Source organism: Euwallacea similis, chromosome 17 (genome assembly GCF_039881205.1).
Source record: "Euwallacea similis isolate ESF13 chromosome 17, ESF131.1, whole genome shotgun sequence".
Classification (NCBI taxonomy): Eukaryota; Metazoa; Arthropoda; class Insecta; order Coleoptera; family Curculionidae; genus Euwallacea; species Euwallacea similis.
Genome location: NC_089625.1, coordinates 1958504 through 1980615, shown reverse-complemented (window position 1 = coordinate 1980615; position 22112 = coordinate 1958504). Strand labels below are relative to the sequence as shown.

The following is a 22112-nucleotide window of genomic DNA, read 5'->3' as shown; positions in this document are numbered from 1 at the left end:
ACCACATTTCGAAATCTAAATATAGGGAAACTGCTGATTAAATTCCTCGATAACTCGACGAATTGCGTTACTACCTTTGCTATATAACTGTATCAGGTGAATTCGTTGCTCTTTCGACAATATTATCATTTAATTTAATTCTTGTTTACAATTGCCATGAAAACGAGAATTAATTTTCTAGGATAGAAAAGTTTTCAACTAAGTAGACCTTTTCGATATTTCTTGGCAATGAAAAGCAAAATTGAAACAATGAGAACTCATTAAACCGTTTTGAAGCAACCAAAAACTTTCATGAAGAATATATTTTTCTCATAAAATGAAAAATAAGAAACTTTCTCTTCTCGGCAACCCTATCCGGGGACATACTGTATATAGTATATTAATCTTAGGATTTTCAGATACAGAAAAAATATCTGGATACTATGGCGACTGATTAATTCTTGTGTAAGAATCCAGGCATCATTTCCATTGTACAAGCATTTGGATGTATAATCCTAAGTAATTAGGTCCCCCTATTTGGGACGCATTTTGCTTTATCAGCCGCGACTTTAACTATGTTGTTTTGTCGATATTCTTTAATTATCACCGCAATGAAGACGATTTCAGAATCCATTCCCTAGTGAATTTTTTTCCCGCAACTAACAGTGATAGATTATTGACAATTTGGCGAATGTAAATTTCTCAAAGTTCCGAAAGGTAATCAATAATAGCTTTGGTGTATTTCCGACAGATGACATCCCTGATTATGCTGTTAAGATATTGCCCTATAGATGGCGGCATGACAATCGATAAAAAAACAACAGATGCGGATAATAGAGCCATGGTCTTAGGGGATGGATGGAAATTTGATTCTTATTTTAATTGCAAATGGTATAAAAATGATAGTGACGTCTTCAAATTTCTACTTAAAGTTGTTGAAAAATCCCAACAGAAAAATTTCTCTTTTTTTTTTTAATGCCGTGGGAATCCCACAGAATTATCAAGGATGAATTTATTTTAATTTCAACTAGGGATGGTACAATGCTGGCGTTGGAATGCCAAATGTATGAAAAAACAAGGAATAAGTCAATTAGAAATCTGCAATCTATAAATTCATTTTGAAATCTCTAACAGAGGGACAAACTGGTCATGTAGTACAGAGAGATCATTTAAATCTCAAATCTAGTTAGCTGTGAAATTTTTTGAATAAAGCAACATAACCTCACTCGGCTCCTTTATAAAAAATTAATTTTAACGTTATTTTGCGGCATATGATCAAGCTACGACCTACTTTTTATCTTCTATTTCTTTTGTGTAAAATCCCATAGCTGGCTAGATATGAAATTTAAATGATCTGATAGTACAACCGCCCACCTACAGACGGCGGCATCAAATCCCAAAATAATAACTGATGGTTGTAGAAGGATTTGCAGTCGTCTGATACTTCAAACTGGTATGTTCTTTTCTGTTTTCATTTATAAGGTTAAATAGGCAAAGATATACCAATTTAGGGGACCAAAACATATATCATTGCCAGCCAAAATCGCTTTATATTATTTTTTAAAAGTTTTCATTTAGAGGCGGTACGAATATAATCGTGGCGTCTTTTGCCTATTTAACTGAGTTAAAAATTCACATCCCTAGAGGGTTTTTTACCCTTGCTTAGCAAGGTACCTTTCACCACATTAACCCCATATTTTATGGTTTGTTTATTGTGAAATGTACCCTGTTTCCCTGTAAATTCTTGATAAATCACCTAAGAAATAGGTAAATAATTTATCATTCACCAGCATGTCAAGAAATAAAACTAGAACTTTTACCTTTGAATACTTCTCAATCTTCCAGTTCTTCCTCGTGTAGTCATAACTAAACTGCACTTGCTCCAACAGTTTAAACTACAAGAAACTTCTTTGAAATTGCTTCAATATATTCAAACTATCTTAAAGTATAGATATGGAACTTATAATGGAACCTCAGAAGTTTCAGAACTTTAAAGTCTTCGTTCGAATTTGGGTACTGCAAGCTCCAAATGAAATTAAAGTCATTGTAAAATACATTGAAGAACAAAGCCTTTAAGTCGTCAAAATTTACACCAACGGCCTGAAACCATTCAATTTTGATCATATACAGGGTGCTTCCTAAGTATGGTCCGTAACTTCACGACACAATTTCTTATGGTATTGAAAGAAAAAAGTTCCTAAAAATCTGTAACTGGAAACACTGAGATTTCAAGATATATGGTATTGAAAATCAAAAAAATATATTTAAAATCAATTTAGAACAGTGAATGCTAGGTTGTTCAAATTTTATAGTTATTGTACGTTGGTAAAGAGCTGTATTTTTAGCATAAAGTCCATTTTTATGCCGCTAGTGGCGTAGTTAGGAGTGAGTCGGACGACGTTTTCGTCATAAATTGTACAGAGAGACCATTTAAATTTCATATCTAGTCATTTGTGAAGTTTGTTGAAGAAAAGAACGTATGACGATAAAAGTAAATAAAACAACATAACCTCACTCGGCTCCTTTATCAAAAATTAATTTTAATGTCATGTTGCGGCATGTGATCAAGCTACGACCTACTTTTTATCTTCTATTTCTCTTGTGTAAAATCCTATAGCTTGCTAGATATGAAATTTAAATGATCTTATAGTAGAACATCAATCATTTTTTAAATATTTTTATTATTTTTGGACTTTCCTAACATTTTATAACAAAAAAGGTCTCTTGATCTCGCCTAATACTAACTTATTTTAGGAAAATGACATGCTTTGATTTTGTATTGAAACTGATGATTTCTATGATCATTGCTTGAAGTTGCCGGTCATTTTTCTAAGAATAAATTAGCATTAGGCAAAGAAATCTTTTTTGTTGTAAAATGTTAGGAGAGTCCGAAAATAATAAAAATGTTCAAAAATCTATTGGTGTTCTATAATTAATGATGAAAACGTCGCCTGACTCACGTCTAACTACGCCACTGGCAGTAGATAAAAATTACCTTTAAACTAAAAATGCAACTCTTTACTAACATACATAAGTGCAAAATTTTAAGAACCTAACATTCATTATTCCAAATTTATTTCGAATAATTATATATATTTTTAAATGTTAACACCTCGTATCTCGGAGGCTAAGCGTTTCCGGCCACATGTTGGAGGACTGTCAAACCTTACTTTTAAGAAATCTCCACAAGGAAAAGTCTATGAGGGTTAAGTCAGGGTACTTTCTTGGCCACTGCAGAGGTCCGTTAATGCCAATCGAGTTTTGTCCGATTGTGTTATTTAGGTATTACTGTACAACACGAGATCTAACAAACTAGGTATAAGAATAAATCAAGGCTAGTCTGGTATTTCTAAATATTTTTTTACGGTAATTTCTAAGACGTTTTTGCTTATAATTTTTAAATCATAACACATGAGAAAAAATGTCTTTAACAAAAGTTATGTGGAAAATTAGAATCAACATCATTTTGTCAGGATTTGGGTACGTTTTTGGGAAAATACCATTGATGATATCATAGCTCGTTATTCCGACATTTTAGAAATGAACTTGTTTAAGTCGAAATGAAGGTCATCCAACCTCATTGAAGATCCATGGTTTAAATTTTTCCTATTACTTTCCGTTTTCAAATAGATATAGGGGAGTCGAATTTGGCACCCTGTATATGTTCAAAAGCTTACAGGAGTAAGTGTGGAGTCAATGTAGTAAGTTTTGAAAGCTTTAGCTGTGGGGACCAAAAAGCGTATTAATTTCAACAAGCAAAGTTCCAGATTGCAACAATATTCGATATCTATTTTGAAGCCAAACAGGAAGGTGGCCACTGCGGGTACCATTTAATTTGGTAAATTTAACTAGATATGAAAAAGTGTCCAGAAGCATGGCTACTGGGGCTGCCTTAAGGAGTCTGTGAAGATTATTCCGCAATTTTAATAAATGTAATTTCAACATCAAATGATGAAAGTTCTACGTATGTTCCCCACAGGAATTCAAAGCTCTCAAGGTTTCTTGGGGACAATTGCATGACTTCCTTGACAGCTTGCATTACCCCTTGCAGAAGAAACCTTACTGAATCTTATTATACTTTGATATAGGCTCATAGAGTTAGAAAGATGAGAAATTGCGTGAAGAATAATAAGCAGAATAGAGGGGTTTTGGGAGGATTTGAGGAGAATATTTTAGAAGTGCAGCTGCAATTGTGAAAACATAAGAAAGCTCGAAAAAAAAGACATTTTGGAATACATGTGAGGCTCAATCGAGGGAGACTTGAATTGAGAAAAAGAAACTTTTTGGTAAAATGTCGGCCGGCAGAAAGACAGGTGGAAGAGGAGAATATTTTAGAGAACGCGCAGCTGCAGCTGGAGGTTTTGAGGTATAGGTTCAATCAGCTGACTGAGCAGCTTTCATCAACTCCTGAAAGAAGTTTTAATTACCAGTAAATGAGAACAACAAGATTTCAGTAGAAACACCTTATTGCTTCAGGAACAGGATGCCCTTTTGGATTTCCAGAACAAAGAGGGATGGCTCCAAAAGGAGGTTTTTAAAGCAGAGCATTGTCTGAAAAAAAAGTACCAGAATGAGATAAGCGGATTGTTGTAGAGGAGTCAAGAGTGGCACGTGAGCTTGCTCTGGGAATTATACGATTGATACGAACATTGATGACGGGAGCTTAAGAATCATTAAAAGGATCGTTTATTGGAGGAGACGCAGGACTATTTTCTGAGACCCATAGCTCACTGCGGGAACATTTTTAGGCAGGTTAGCTAGAATGCTTGCATTGCGAGGAGAGTGATGAAGGTACAGAAAATATCTCGGTGATTGTAAAACGCCATCGAAACCTGGCAAAATGCCATCAGCGTCTAATCGGTTTAACACGCTTTAAAAGCAGCTTTTCCTGATGTCTTTAATATTGCCTTGTCATTTATCAAGAGGTGGAGCATCTCTTCAACGTAACCACATAAAATTTCACCCCTTTCACTAACTTTCTCTCCCCCCTTCCCCCAGGTAGAAGAGTTTCTATCAGCAGATATGAAAAGGGTTCAATAGGAACGTTCATAAAAAATGCGGTAATTTTTAAATTGAAATCGATGCAAAGGTGCTTGACCTATGACCCGAAGTACGGCGGCGCATTGAAATGCATCCAGAGTTTCTCACGGAAAATGTACTTTCTGCATGGATATTCGACCTAGCGGCATAATTCAAGTTTAAGTTAAGTAATGATGTAACTGAAGTGTGTTCTTAAAGTTGTCTCACTGATGGATGTTTGTAGCTTAGCTTTAAAGCGGATGAGGATGGGTTATTACGCTTTTTTGCCAGTAATAATAACTCGAACATATGATGGGTCTTCTACCACAATTAGGGACAAAAATAATCTCCGAAACTCGGCATTAATTAAAATATTCGCCAAATATTTATTTGTCCAGACAAGCAATTCATCTCCCACTCAATTGCAACTGATATAGCAATGTTCTTCCCGGAAATTTAATTCCATCCAATTTTATTCAATTATTAGCCGACCACCTCCGCTCATCCATTCTCAAGCTCCTTTCCACCCTTATCTCAGACTCATGAAGGGCGCAGGTCCCACCAGCCGACGTCGTCGGCGTCGCGACGCATCCTCGTAAACCGGGGCAGTATGGCCGACTTTTTTGCACTCAACGGACGTCACCAATCGTCTACGGTGACGTCACCCGTCGCGAAAAGCCTCCCTTTCCTGGTGAAATGGTCGAGCACGCGGTTCTGGTGACACTTTGTGGTGAATGTGGACCCGGTTGCGGTTAGTTCAGGTTAGATCGGTTTTCTCCGCCGTGGAGACGGTCCAATCAAGCTGGATTCTAGGATGTCATTATTGAGTGTTACAGGTTAGTTTCCTCACTATATTCAGTGAGGCTTTGGTAGGATCTTTTTATTACAGCTCTATGACAAGTACGCCTTAGGCATCACCTGCTGCAAGGGAATGGGGAAAATATAAAGGTTTTTGGGGTTATGTAACACTTAATAAGGGACGAATTCAGAAACGACTGCACTTGATTTGATTGCGGATTGAGAATCTATTTGAAGTTTCTTCTTATTTCGATACAATCGACGAATAAAAAAATATTCCGAATTTAGGCCCCAAAGAAATTCTGGAACATAGCTACTGTCGATCAAGGTGACGTCAGAATGACGCGAGCCAGTATTGGCGGGCCTGTCATGTTACGTCAGCCTCGTGCAGCTGCGTTCGAGATTTCCATTACATTACATTTATTATTTATTACTAAAAGGCGATTTGCGTGTCCGATTTACCGCCACCAAATAAAATTATAAAATGAGCCCGAATATTGACCGTCATAAGGTCCGTTTTGCACGGAAGGTCGTCTATGTACGAAAATGGCTCAAACAATGGAAGTCCATTAGCTACGCCTTTAACGACCCGATATTGTAACGAGTTTTGAGGAAAATTGTTGTTTGATATTCAGATTAAAATTTACAGTTTATATAAACCAAAAATCAGCCAAAACTATTCAGGGCTCTAAAGCTTCAAACTGAATAAACGCCGTGTTAAAACAATGAACATTCTTGTATTGAATGCGTTATCGGACATTTCTCATGCCAGAGGGAAATACTGATAAGCATATTGATCCTGCTGTCTCTTCATTAAAATTGTTATTTCACTTGTGGTGTATGATAACTGATGCTTTATGCGTAATGAATTGTGCTGAAAAGGAATTGAATTGTCGGTGGAATAATAAAACGTACGTTCTGAAGTTTGAAGGGTGAATTATACCAGCAGAGCCACCTCTTGATATTAAAGCTATGCTAACGAAGTGTCACCATCTAGAGACGGATGAATATATGACAAATTTTCTGCAGGGAGTCGGAAATCTACAAAAAACCTGTAACAAAGTAACTTGAATAAAACGTTTGTTTCTCCAAATGAAAATACGGAAGTTGCCTTGGACATACCCGATAAACCAGGCACGTTCCTGACTCATTAACGCTGTTCTTTTATTCACGAAAGCGATAAGACGTTTATTAATAGGCGTGGAGAATAATAAGAAACTTATATTGTGTTGACGATATTCCTAGAAAAGAAACCTGGCAACAGTGAAATTTCAGTGCACGGTTATTTAGGAGCTCGCCACTTTTAAAAATTGTCAAAATCAAAACAAAAGCGAAGCGTGACGTTGCCAAATCAAGTTGTTTTCTGGAGTATCGTACAAGCCCCTTGGCATTCACGATAGTCCATTTAAGGGCCGTCTACCTGGTGATGAAAAATATTGATTCGGGCCTCTGGAGCAACGGCAATTTCAGTGCCCTAGTGTGGAAAGGATCGAGGCGGCGGAAATATGGGTTTTCCACATGCATTTTACATGAGAACTAATAGCGTGACGGCTAAAAATATAACGATTTTTTGTGAATCTGACTATTGGCTCGTTAAACCAGTTCTTTTATGTTTCCGGGGTTATTGAAAGATTTTCTACTTTATTAAGTCCGACCTCACAGCATTAAGCGCCCCTCATGGATTAGTTATGGGGGACGTACACGTGTCGATTGCGAATCTTGCGGTAGCCTGAACTATTACTGTTAGTCTAAAAGCCGAAATAGATAGAATTCCTATACGTAGAAATACTCATAATTTGGGTTTCGTATGGGATTTGCTCTGACGTCAACATCAGCATTACAACCCTGAATTTCAATGCCTTCAAGTGTGGGTTATGGTCTATCTAGACACTTTTGCCTCCATTAGAAGTTTCGGTTTCGAAACGATTCATAAAAGCTTTCCTCAAAGTTGTATTTCATTCCTCATATCCACAGAAAAACTTTGCGAATGTTCCAGATTTTCCACAGTCCCATCTCTTTTCAACGCATGTCGGGAAGTTTTCAAATTTTCGCGTTGACCAGCTCTTTAGAAATTTCAAGAAAAAGTTTATTCAATCAGACCTAGAAATGGAAATTTTCTAATGCAACGATCTGCATATTAACGATATCTAATTCTAAACTAATTCGAAATTTTAACTTAAGAATGTTCTGGATCTTATTCGTAAAACATAAATTGTCGCTATTAATATTCACTACCATCAGTCAGTTATTCTGATCCTATGCAATAACTTGACGGGAGCATAATCCCCCAGATGCACTTTACCCACGGAAGTACCTCTATTGTGACCTCCGACCTATTTGGCTCAATTTATGCGGCTGTTAAGTGAACATTCCTCGGTTTATGGCCTCTGTCTTCCTTCTTAGGAGGTCTTGAGTATGTTACGTAACTACCTACTTCATTGACTACGTGATGCGCGTTCCAGTGTTAAATCGAAACGGAATAAAATTAAATTTATTATGAGCCCTCAAAAATATCCTTGCGACTCATCGCCGCTTTGCCAGGCATTCAAACTAAGGGTAAACACTCAATGGTAATTTAATTGAGGAAGTTTCGGAGACAAAACTCGAGTCAGTATCTAAGTGGATAAAGTTTAAATTCGATAAATTGTTCAATAAAATAGGATGAACTTTTTCTATACAAAATACGAAATGATTGAAGTCAATGTTTAGAGCAAGACTTTCAAGAACAATAGTGTGTTCAAACTTACGGCTCTTATTGCTCCGTGAACCTTACAACCGTTTCTGAGATTTGTGTTTGTGATCCAAGTCACCACTTCTGAGATATTTGGGAGAAGCTTCAAATTTTGTTTGAACTCTAGATAATTTGGCATTAAATCAGTGGTGGAGCTAATATCTGGACCTAGCGGATAATAGGCAAAAATGAGATTTTTTTAGATTCAATTTCCAGTCTAGGAATTAATCTGCAATGCCACTGCGTTTAACAGTTCAAATTTCGTGTCTTAATCAAGTGAAGTCAACAATTTTGCAATAAATTAGTCGCAGTGGAGTAGTTCCTTTCTAGAAGCAGTAGATATACTGTGATTGAGAGTTAAATTCTGCAATTTCGTCTTATCTCAAGCGAACTTTGAAGAATTTTATGTGAGTTAGTGGTACAGCTAATTCCTGAAAGTAATTGACGATATGCAAGAAGTAGGGTTTTCGGGTAATTTCTCTCCAGGCATTACTGAGATATTAGTGTGATTGGGAATTGAAGTTTTTTTAGTAAAATAGACACTAAGTTCTTTTGTACTAACTCAGAGGAGTATCCAACATCTGAATCTAATTGACGATATCTAAAAAAGAGGTTTTAAGGCTGAATTTTTTGTTTCGAAATTGATCTGCCCTGAGTTATGCCACTGTGGCTAACAGTTGAAATACCAAATTTCACTTTTTAATTGGTACTAGAATAATATATTAAATTTATAATTGCAATTTGTCAATAAATTAGCCAGTGGCGCAGTCAATTTTTGCAAGTAGTTGACGACTTGCCAGAAAGTTCTTATACTTAATTTTCCACTTAGAAATTGATCTGTTCTTTGCTAAGCCATATTCAAATTGATGCAATTTCATCTTATCTAAAGAACCCTCTCAACCCGCATTACTCTATATAATCAAGTATTCAATTATCAATTAAATATCAATAACTAATTGCCTTTAAAATTGATGTTTATTCCATTATTCAAATGAATTTATTTGATTTAAGGGCTTTTAAGGGTGAGAATTCTGGATAAACCCATAATGACATGTAACCCTTTCTAAGCTATTGGAATTTGGTAATCATTTTTGTTAGAAAACTCCAAACCTTCATCGCTCTAATAAATGAAGTACATGGAATTGAAACGCATGCATATGATTGTTTTTGAGGGCAAATGTTTTAATTAAGTTCATAATTACCTTTTTATGAGATGTCGAAGGGACTTTTTAAAAAACTCTTATCGTCTTATTTAATGGGCCCGAAAACCTTCGAACCACTTAACGTAGACTGCATTAGAAGAAACCAGACGGAAATTGACGCCCACATCGGGATTTCCAATCCAGATCAGCTAAAAATACCTGGCACAGTTTTATTTCTTCTCCCCGGATACTCTGGAAATCACACAAAAACAAATTGCTTTAACGTGTTTCACACCCGCAATTTTCCGAGCCATTTCTGGATGGCTTTTTGCCGTGGTTAAGTGGAGGTGTTTCCAGTTAGTCCACTGTCCGGTTTCTTTTTTATTTTTGTGGAAAATGAAGTTACAGCACTTTTAAAAGTTATCGCTCCCTATTACAACCCAGTTAAAGGGCATCTACCTGGATGCCTTTATCGATTTCGTAGATTTCTGCACCGCATTGCTGGGTGGTGTTTTATTAAAGCCTTCTGAAAGTAACTTAAAGTTCACCGCGAATTTTTCCAGCTTTTTGTAATATTGTTTTAATGCTGGTTTTAAGCCAGGAGAAGCTTTTGAATAATAAATTCCATCCAAAGCTGTGAGAATAATTTATTGTTGAAGCATATAGACAAGAATCGCCTGTTTAGACCCTAAAAGCGGATAAACGGATTTCACTCGCTTTTTGCTTATTTAAGCCCACGGACGAATCGAGTATTGACAGACGGGAAAAAGGTTTTCATCCTTGTTTGATACGAAAAAAGACTGAGTATTTGAACAATTTCGTTGCAGCAATCGATCTCATTGTTGTTATGGAACGATGCGGAACGTTGCTGACAAAAGAAATCGCGGAACACCAATCTATAGCTCTATTTAAAATAAACCATCAATCATCTGCCTGAAAACCGATAACTTAAATTGGTTTTATTTACCAACGAAATGCGGTAAATAGAAGCCCTATTCCCAATTATCGAATTGACATAAAGTAAAGTAGAGAAACTTAACCCATATATTCAAAAATGTTAGAAAAATCTTGTAAAAACCACTATCATGATAATCTTGGCAATAGGCGAATGGATTTTTGCCAGTAGTATCTCACTTGAGGCAATTTCATTGAGGATCTTGGTATCATTTGTGAATAGATGCTTGATTTTCATTTGGAAGTGAGCAGGAAATGAGCTTGAAAAATTTATAATTTATGTACTAATTAGAAGAAACAAAATCGGCAAATATACTTTTTCCCTACTAAAAAGATAAGAATAAGTGTTAATATGTGCATTTTTGTATGTTTGGCAACATTGTTTGACCGAAACTGTCGTTCGCGAGCTTCAAAACTGATGTGGTGTCTGTGCGTATATGTCAAAGCGGAGAGACAAAAGTGGGTTGCAGTGTTGCCATATTATTAAACTTTTATACGAATGTGTATATGAGCGTAAAGCCAATCTTAAGGCAATTTAACAAGGGAAATAATTCATTTACGAATGCTGATATGATGTCACATACAATCAACGAACATGACGGTAGACTTGATACAATTGGAATTAACTGCAAAATTACTCATCATACTCCCCAATTAATTGACATATATAATTAATTGAACATTGATTGTTTCAGGTAATTTGGACAGACATTTAGCAGGACTTAATCATACTGGGTATTATTACTTTCGAGTTTCTTAAGTTACTTCTTGCGTGTTTCGTGAAACTTTCATTTTAATTAAACTAAACATCGATAAAATTAAAACTTTGTGGCTATTTGCTCGGTATATTTATCCAAGACTCAATCCTTTATTCAGATTAAAAAAGCTCTTATTATTAAATCGGCCTTTGGCAGAGCGAGACACCTCACTTTGAAAACATGAAAATTCAGTCTTAAAACTGGGGTTAAAATAACCGAATTTCGTCTCTGTTAAAGCGCAGTTTGCGCTCAAAAATGAGGAACTTTTCCCAAGGTATTAAATCGCAAAGAACTTTTATAAACGGATTTTAATAGATGTCACGTACCTGGAATTTTTTTATTTTACGCTCATGCTTTGCGTGACTTACGTGATTTACATGCAAAAAATCAAATTTGATGTAGTGTAGATTACTAACTGTATAAGGTGAAAAATAATTTATGGAAAAATGTATCTAAGAAACTAGCCAATCATGAGAAATAAAACGTGAAAATAGCAATAAGTAGGGGATAAAAATAATTTATTGAATGCTTAAACGCCTTTGAAGACGGTTGAACTACGATAATTCGGGTAATGAGAATGAAACTCAAGATTCAATAGAAGTCTGGCAACGTTTAAAGTTTTGTTACCAAATTCAAACGAAAACAAAGCGTTATATTGTCAAATCGACTTGTTTCTTTAATTTGACATTTTACCTTCATTCCTCTTCTCATCTTTTTAAAACATTAGGTGTTGATAAAACCTTTTGGCTTTTCTAAATTGTGTGACAAATACGGAAAGTTTTCCCTGGGAGTTGTTGAAGACCAGTTGGGCCAGGGTCACTGTCCTCTCATTGAATATACTTATCTAATAATATATGTAATAATGATACATGGAAGTAATTTTCAAGGTAACATTAACAGTGATATCATCTCTTCAAAATTCTAATTTTTTGAATCGATACTCCCATGGCTTCTCTAAAAAATTCAAATTACAAGTTAAATTTCCTAGATTTTTCTGATGAAATTTCCTCGGAATCTAAAGGAATTTTACGCTTTCCCCGGATATCATTAATCCTCATTCATTCGCTAATGACGCAGTGTACAGCGAGGAAAATGAATTATCAATTAAGTTGTTTCTTCCAGATTGCTGCCTAAATTATTGCCAGGACTCATTTTATTGCGTTTTCAAGGAGCACGATACCACGTAATAAATTTATTTCCATGGAACTAATTTCATGTATTCTCTTGTTTCAGTTAAGAAAGCCCGTTACGTTGGAGCTCAAGGTAAGTCCAATCGAAGTGCAAACTTATAAAGATTATCTGCATTCTTTGCCCTTTTACCAGCGAACCGGCTTCAAAGCAAACAGAGGGAAAACTTAACCTACTAGGAAATGCTGCCCGTTAAAACTGCCATTAAATTTAATGCACATATTTCAAAAGAATGGTCTTTAAACATTAAATCTTTGAACTGGAAGAGAATAATTTGATTTATTATTAAGGGAGTTAGGGGGAGATAACGGTCTTTGAAGATTTAAGTAGGTCATTTTCCATTGTTCTTGTCAAAGAGCCATTGTAGTGGAAAGAATTTTTTAATGTGGCAACGTTGCCTAAGGTATGACAGCTCTAGAGATAACATCAAAACTGTTGAGAAAAGAACGTTGTCACGTTGCCAACTTTCTGGGAAACCTCTAATTGTGATTTTCATGGTTTCAGCTACCCAATTTAATACCTACGTCACATTGAAGCTACAAAACGTTAAATCTACAACTGTAACAGTCAAAGGACCATCGCCATGTTGGGAACAAGATTTCTTATTGTAAGTATTCTGTGATCACAATACTTAACTAAGTCCACTTTGTGTCTAATAAAGGTATTAGAGAGGCCCAATTTCCCGTTCTAATAGGTCAGGATAATCCCACAGCCTAAGGTTACCTAAGGGTTGAGTTCTAAGACAGTTGCAACTCTCTATATTTTACCTCTAAATACCTGGCGTTTCGATTCACATTTTGGGCGTTCAAGTCGTGAAAATCCCTTCCTCATCTCTTCAGAGAAAATTTCATTTCCACTCCGGTTATTTGTTTTAATCCGGGTTTGAATAAGCATCCTAAATACCTTTTCTTATCTCTTCTCTTGAACTTTTGTAAAAGCTTTTACAGGAAAGTTATGTAACTAAACAGATGGGTACCTTTGCGATTGTAAGGCAGATTCATTAAGGATTATAGAGGTAAAATAATAGGAAGTGCTGAGACTTCTTATACCCAGTTGTATACCTCTGTCTTGAACTTTAGCTGTAGTTATAATGGAATTTCCAAACCGGAGGGTTAAACTTCAGGTGACGGCTAGCACTAGGGCGTACAATTAGGCCTTAAGGCGGACAAGTTACTCTCCTTCACGGGCGATTACTATTGACGAATTCTAGGCAATATTCGACGATTTTGAAGTCATAGCAATATTATATCAACACTTAACTAAAATATGCATCGATAAGGAGATTTACCTATGAGGAATTATCTTAATAATTGTGGTATGTTTGATTGGACTTGATTACTAATTAGAGCTCTTCATAGTTACCTTGCGTCATACTCGCCTTAAAAAATATATATGTATGTGTATATATATATATATATATATATACAGGGTGTCCCAGATAAGGATGAACAGCATGGGGATCTCGGAAACGGTAATAGATACAAAATGGTTTAAATTGGGAAAAAGTTAGGCAATTTAAAGCAAATTAATAATCTGTTTTTATATCGACGAAATTCCGAATGGTTACGAAGATATCCGGAAAAAAACGAATTTGGCGGTTTTCGTTTTTTGCAAATAACTCTTATACGGTTATAGTTAGAGGAATAAAAGTTTTACATTATTAAAGCACTTTTTTGAGAACTGTTTAGCAGTGTTGCCAGTTTTCTTGTTACATCCTTACTTTCAGAGAAAAATGAGTAAACTTTTGATTTTCATATGGGCGTGATATCAATTATTTATATTTTCAAAATCATCATAAAATTCCGTTTTCAGCCATGCATTACATTTAATATTTTTCTCAGAAACTCTATGAGTTATAGCCATTAAAGCATTTTTTGATAAGTAGGCCATGATTTTGACTTATAGTAATGGTGCACATTAAATAAATGAATGCTGTGGAAACGTCAACATTATTTAAAAGTTGTAAAACCTTAAATTTGTTTGACGTGTGCATAATAATGTCTCAAAATTGCTTTTCTAATGAAGAGAAATTTGACATGTTGTCGTGTTACATATTTTGTCACAGAAATTGTGTAGATGCTGAAGATATGTATTTTAATCAGTTCCCGGAAAGAAAGCAACCCGGAAAATCCATATTTAGAAGACTGATGTCTAATTTGAAAGAATATGGTTCGTTTAAACAACCTGTAAATGCTCGCAAAAAGAAGTTGACCGAAAATATACAAAATGCTGTTTTACAATCTGTTATAGAAACTCCCGAAACATCATGTAGGTATATTGAAATGCGTACTGGTGTTGCTAAGTCAACGGCCCATCGTGTTTTAAGAAAGAACAATTTTCGTCCTTATAAATTTAAAGTTTGCCATGCTCTTGTACAAGGTGATGAAGTGAGGCGTAGAAGTTTTTGCGAGTGGTATACAAGAAAATGTGAAGATGATATAAATTTTCCTTCTAAAATAATTTGGACAGATGAAAGCATGATAACCAACAATGGAATTTTTAACCGACACAATACTTATTATTGGTCACAACAGAATCCACGATTAAAAAAATCATCAAGACACCAACATCGCTTTGGGTTTAATATGTGGTGTGGAATATTTGGAAATAGAATTATCGGACCAGTTTTCTATTACAACTCTCTCACTTCAGACCGGTATCTCAACATATTGCAACATGATTTTGAAAATGCATTTGATAATTTACGATTAGGGGAAATTCGTGACTGTTGGTTCCAGCAAGATGGGGCTCCAGCACATAATGCGAGGGTCGTAAGGGAATATCTCACTAAGCAGTTTCCAAGAAGATCTATTGGAACTCACAATGACATTTTGTGGCCAGCGCGATCTCCGGACATAACACCATTGGATTTTTTCCTCTGGGGTTACATAAAAAACAAAGTATACACTCAAAATTTTGAAAACGAAGAAGAATTACAAATATGTGTAAGAGAAGCATTCAATACAATTACCCCAGAAATGTTAAACAGAGTTTTAGATTCGACTGTGAAAAGAGCATACCTATGCCTGGAAAATAATGGTGGTTTATTTGAACATTTGTTATAATTTGAGATTTTGATTCGATCCAAGTTTAGCCGCATTGTTGTTATTAAATACATAATTTGAAACAATTATTTTTTTAATTTTAGGGTGATACCAGTAATATATTTATACTTTTAAATAATGTTGACGTTTCCACAGCATTCATTTATTTAATGTGCACCATTACTATAAGTCAAAATCATGGCCTACTTATCAAAAAATGCTTTAATGGCTATAACTCATAGAGTTTCTGAGAAAAATATTAAATGTAATGCATGGCTGAAAAGGGAATTTTATGACGATTTTGAAAATATAAATAATTGATATCACGCCCATATGAAAATCAAAAGTTTACTCATTTTTCTCCGAAAGTAAGGATGTAACAAGAAAACTGGCAACACTGCTAAACAGTTCTCAAAAAAGTGCTTTAATAATGTAAAACTTTTATTCCTCTAACTATAACCGTATAAGAGTTATTTGCAAAAAACGAAAACCGCCAAATTCGTTTTTTTCCGGATATCTTCGTAACCATTCGGAATTTCGTCGATATAAAAACAGATTATTAATTTGCTTTAAATTGCCCAACTTTTTCCCAATTTAAACCATTTTGTATCTATTACCGTTTCCAAGATCCCCATGCTGTTCATCCTTATCTGGGACACCCTGTATATATATATATATATATATATATATATATATATATATATAATAAATCCATTCTAGAATAGATTATCAATTTCAACTATAAGCTGTACATGCAAAAATTCCTCTTATATTTTACCCCTGGATTTGAACCGCCCGAATACTCCGAGCGTGGTACGGTCTGGATGAACCGGAAATTGGAGAACAGACTTAGCCTTAATTTGGCTAAAAATAAAACAAAATTTAGGTACATCCAAACCATAAAGCCATAAAATGACCACGGAAACCATAAAGACTGCACCGATATCAACGGCAAATGGATAATGTCTCGAAGCTAAATATTGATCATCCGGGGTATATCAAATATTCTTAATCAAAACCTCGTAGAGACAGACGAATGGTTTAAATACAAACGTTTAAAACATACGGGGTGGCTCAAAAAAGTGTTATATAGGTTTTTTATTTTTTGTTTAGATTAATTCGGGTTCGCTTAAACCAAGCAAAATGCCATGTGCTTTTTAAATCTCGATAAGAGAACTTTGGACAATCTACGCCAATGAATAGCTAATAATTTGTTACTCAACGTGCCTGAAAAGACCAATGAAATTTTTGAATACATTTCATTAAAGTCAGTGAAGTAGAAAATAAAGCATTAATTTAATGAAATCGATTAATACTCCATATGCCCTTAAAACTTCAAAAAGAGAATGTTTGAACAATCTACGCTTACGAATTTTTTATGAATTGTTCCTCAAAATATCTTGAAAAAACACTGACATTTTCCAGTCTGATTGAAGTCAGAGATGTATCAAATGAGGTACTCGCAAATTTTTAAGATTATTTTTCGTAAAATACCAATGATTTAATTTTTCAACTTCCGGGCGATGCGCGTTGTCAATGTAAAAGTACTTGGCTTTGTTCCAGTAAGATTACCCTAAAGTCGTTTGAATATCGAAGAGACCTAATATCTCAATACAAATTTTGCCATTTGGCAACATGGCTCAGACTGATACGTCACTGCTTCGTGACTATCGCGACTAACCGACAAAAGAATAATGGCTTGTTGCCAGATTTCAATTTTTCTCAAGTTTTCAGGTAAAGTTTTTTTTTAAAACTCTGTCATAATAATTATTGAAATTTTAGAATCCGCAAAAAGCAAAATATTAAATTATTCAAATTTAATCCTTGGGATGGTCTCTTGTTTCAGCTAATTTGAATTATTGTCAGGAGAATTGGAGGGCTGCCAGCTAGAGAAGCCTTAAGCTATTGTGTTTACCCTGCAGTGCTGTCATGAGCCTATAAACCACGGAGATTTATCGTAGAAATTTCAATTTCAAATCCTCCACGATTAGAGGGAGAAATTAAGAAATTTGCTTATAATTCCAGCGAAACCAGCAACCTAAACACGGGACTACTGATCGAGGTGTGGAGCAAAGGAATGATTTGGGATCGTGCCATGGGTTATCACTGGCTACCATTGCAGACAATCCATTATTCCATCGAGGTAATTGAATAAATCAATCCGGACCTGTTGCATTAATTGTCCGCATTTCAAACAGCGAACACGGTCCATGTAATTAATATACCTCTCTCCAAGTAAATTAATGTGTACTTCTATTGTTGATTATTGATACAACTTTTCATTATCTAGGAGGGTACAGGACAATGGCTTTCTCTGGACGCAGAACTGGTAATGAAGGATGGAGAAGTTGTTGGAACCAAAACGGCAACAGGACACTCATTGCTGGTCGACTGCCGTTTCGAACTGCCTTTCGGTAAGTCTTAATCATGTATACAAACTCCAATTCAGAAACAGAGATAATTTGCTCAGACGAAATGTCGGAGGTTAATTAAATATTTGAGAAGTCCAGCCATTAGGGTGTGTTCGACAGTAATTAACTTGCTTAAACTCCAAGTTGAAACAACGGCCCCCGCTTAGAGCTAACTTCCCTACAACAGTCATTAGCCATTCCAGTTCCCTCTATCCAAGTCTGGACTTTACTAATTCGCAGCAGGAAGTAAGAGTGTTTCAGGAAGTTCTTGTTTTAGATCCTGAGAATATGGATGCTTCAGATTTGCAGAGGAAACTGGAAACTTTAAACAAGTGGATCGACATGGAAGCTCGTACCGACCAGGCCAACAGACACTTCAATTTCATTGGACGATGTAAGTTTGACTGCTTGATTTAGTCTTACCTCTGCACCAAAGACAATTCATACATGTAGACTACCAATTCTTTGTCACTTCTGTCACATATCACTTATGTCACATGTGTAGCAAGGGTCGCCTAACATAAATCACTCATTCTGCCGCACATAATACACAAGTGACCAATTTTTTTATGAATTGTCTTTGGTTTCATTATACCTATTATATTTGTATCTTTCTCTGCACTCTCTCTCTCCCTTACCCCTCTACTTTGTTTCTTTTTCAGCCAATAGTAATCACTTTGACAATGACATTTCAGCGGGATACTCGGAGGACAGCGACTATACGTCCGACTTGAATTATCCGGTGGGTCAGCACCCAAACTCGTCCGCCTCGCAATTCAGATCGGCCGCCCATCAATTGAACAGCCCCCACAGGTCGTTCGAAACGAGTCGAGAAAACTCATACGAGCGCGAAGACGGGAATGGGGGGCAGTACTTAGCTGCACAATCATTGGTGCATCATCACCATTTGAGCCCTGGAGGGCATCGCAGATACAATCAGTACTCCCCTAAGGTAGGTGCGGGTAGCGACACGCCCCTAAGGTCGGACTAGTTTAGATTTAAATACACCCCTCTAAAGCCGGTTCGGGTGTCTTTAAATCACGAGACACGTCGGCTCAAATTAATTCAAAAGCCCAGACACGCCGTTAAGGACGGATGGAACTAATTGAAATCGTAAGAATACGGTCCTAAAATCAGATCAAGTTACTTAGGACTTGAAAACATCTTCTAAACTTAATTGGCGTCCGGGATCTGGAGGAACTGGACGTAGCACAAGGGCCCGCAGTCCACTGAGAGAGAGACAATTTTTTTACTTGGATGGTCGTCATGTACTGACGTCCCTATTATATTGTTTTGACGCCAGAAATGCGAGCTGCGTCTGCTCAATCGGTGGATATAAGACGTGAGAGCTCATAGTAACGGCACTCCCTTCGATTTCGTCGCCACTGAACAGTATCTCATTTACCAAAGATGTCTTCAAAATTGAAAAAAACGAAACACTGTCTAGCACGTCAAATATCAGTGATATATAATATGTATAAAAAATACATTTAATCGCATGAATAGCAAAATCTGTCAATTGTTCTTGGTCGAATCGATCATTCCCAGCCGTTTCAGTACGTTTGATCCTTCTGGAGACATCTTGCAAGCTCAGTTGGGGTTAACGTGGACCAGGACACACGCCCTTAAAGACAAGTTGAATTGATGGAAATCGTAAGGCACGCCCCTTAAAACTGTCGATATTTATTAACGCTTAATTGGCACGCCCCTAAAGTTAATCCGGGTGTCGGAACCTGTAATGATTAAAAACTGACATGGTTTTAAACAAACACAGGGTTTTAAGCCAAACTGATGTTGGTCATTATGTTTTTAATCTTTAAAATTTTCACTAAGAGACAATTACGAAGAAAACAATTTATAAGATGGGAAGGCACGCCCCTGCGGACATTTGATTTAGTTGAGACATTATTCTCTTCTGTTCTGCGGTCAATTAAACCTTTGTTTTGATGACACAAATAGTTCCTTGGATAACTGACTAATTTTTCTCCCCATTCCAGAGATATTCCCCTAATAGCATCGACGATTATACCTCCTACGGCGGGAATATTCCTTTGGAAAATCCACGTCCATATCCAGAAAACAACATTGATTCGGATCCCATGTTCTACAACAGTCGGCCCAGGAGTAAACCTGATATTTTGAGGTAAGAAGAGTTGAGAATTAAATACAGAGATTAGTGGATTTGATCACTGTAAAAGCCATTTTGGTTCACAAAAGGTATAGAAGGTTACAGTTGTAATGGGCAATATTTTTACTTTTAAAGCCGTCGACGTAATTATCAAAGGGAAAGCAACGAAAGGTAAAAAACTTAGTGGAATCTTGCTAGAATTCTATCTCTATCTGCACAAATGGTGATGGCAAAGATCACCAAATCACCCCCAGGCCTTAATTGCACCTCTAAAAACACATGTTTATAAAATAGTTTGTTGTTTCTTTCATCAAACTAGTCTTTTTAATTGCAGCCAAGACATCTGGCAAAGCTGTGAAAGCTCCTTTTACAACCAGAGCATGGAGGGAATGGACGTGGGCTACAGCATCGATCCTGGATATTTCGGAACGCACACCTTAACTAAAAAAGGTAGGCTAAATAATGTAAATGCTGTATTGTTTAAGTCTCTCAGTGTCGTCGCCTTCTTCTCAGAAACTTTCACTTCTTGCAGGGCTTTTGGAGTTTCAGGTTTCTTCTGCAATTTCTCAGGCCCATGTCCAGATTTTTTCTTATCTGCGAATTTTTGTAATTCCAAATTTCACTTTACAGAGCAAACGTGCCTCAAGGCAGAGTTTCATCTATCGGCTTCTTCATAGACTTCTGCCTTCTTTGCGTTTTTTTTTATTTCCTCTCTGAGTATCTCGAGTCACTATTCAGACATGCGGTGCCGTGGTGAGCGGGTGAATTGTAATGGTTTTGTGAAATTAATTTGACGGTTGCCACTTTTATTTATGAAAGATCTTTTGTCAAGAAAAACTGCATTCATTTTTTCAGCATTAAGAAGACCCAGTCTGGAGAGACAGACGACATTGTACGACGACTCGATCTTCTACAACGACACCAGTCAGACGACCTTCTTTACAGCTCCGGATGACAGCCACTTGAAGTTCCCGAAAAGGTATCAAAATTGATATTTTCTGATTTTTCAAAAGTACAAAAACTCAAATTGCAGCTCCGCCCCCTTGAACAAAAGCCAGAGCATTGATTTGTATTACGACTCTTTGTCCTATCCATTTCAAGAGGAGAGGTATGGCCAAGACGAGGAGGATCGTCAATGGGACTCTGGGGGGACTTACTTCCAAAGAGAGGATGTTCCTCCTTTGGATAAACCGGCTAAAACCGGCAAAAAACTGCCTAGTATTCCCATGCAAGGGTTGAAGAGGAGGTCCTCGATTGTGGCAGTAGATGAAGGGTGAGGAGAAGCCCGCAGTTTAGTTTAAATTTAGACCTAGATCATGATCTGAGTAAATTGAATATAGAGATGAAGAGACGAAAGAATAACTCTTGTGCCCTCAGCTTGGTTCGGGTTAGTTCATGTCAAAACACGCCCTTAAGGTCTGTTCGGGTTGGTTTGGATTCGTAGACACACCCCTAAGGTTACCTCAATTTCGTGCACATCGGGAAACACGTCTCTAATGTCGGTTAAGGTGCAAGTTAGGGGACATTAGACAGATTGCTGATTCTAAAAGTAGAACTCTTCTTTGGAATAACATCAAAATGACGTGTCTTTATTAACCTTGCATATGTATTTGCCGATATTTGATAGCCATTTTAACGCAATTCCCTGGGGAACATTGTTGTACTCTCTAGTTTACAGAATCAGGCCCCTAACGTTTGCAAATTTAAATAAATAGAATATTCATCGAATTTTTGAGTGTAAATTATGTTCTAGATACATGGGGTACGGGGACGAAAACCACCGACCAGTAATACCAACACCTTTAGGGCGTAGAAAGATGCCTCAAATTCCTACCAAAAGGAGCTCCAGTCGTCAGAGCTCCTACACCGAAGACAATTATAAACTATACGATACACCCTCTCACAGAGGTGCCAGCCTTCCCCCTACACCTACTAGAGGTTCCAGGTAAACCAAACTCTA

The 22112-nt window shown here is 36.4% G+C and overlaps 1 protein-coding gene across 4 annotated transcripts in view; it reads left to right on the top strand.

Annotated features, from left to right (window-relative positions):
* The first annotated feature begins 5492 nt into the window (after positions 1-5492).
* The window catches only part of unc-13, an 89570-nt gene continuing 72950 nt past the window's right edge, over positions 5493-22112 (top strand). For 2 of the 4 annotated variants that reach the window (XM_066398401.1, XM_066398397.1), the window contains exons 1-13: positions 5493-5834; positions 12615-12644; positions 13074-13176; positions 17639-17756; positions 17904-18027; positions 18302-18418; positions 18687-18976; positions 20022-20167; positions 20288-20323; positions 20487-20602; positions 21008-21131; positions 21186-21425; positions 21906-22097. In XM_066398401.1, coding sequence (XP_066254498.1) covers positions 5813-5834; positions 12615-12644; positions 13074-13176; positions 17639-17756; positions 17904-18027; positions 18302-18418; positions 18687-18976; positions 20022-20167; positions 20288-20323; positions 20487-20602; positions 21008-21131; positions 21186-21425; positions 21906-22097 — 1658 coding nt within the window. In that variant the 5' untranslated portion in view covers positions 5493-5812. The remainder of the gene's footprint in view (positions 5835-12614; positions 12645-13073; positions 13177-17638; positions 17757-17903; positions 18028-18301; positions 18419-18686; positions 18977-20021; positions 20168-20287; positions 20324-20486; positions 20603-21007; positions 21132-21185; positions 21426-21905; positions 22098-22112) is intronic. The other 2 variants (XM_066398399.1, XM_066398400.1) reach the window with 2 other exon arrangements.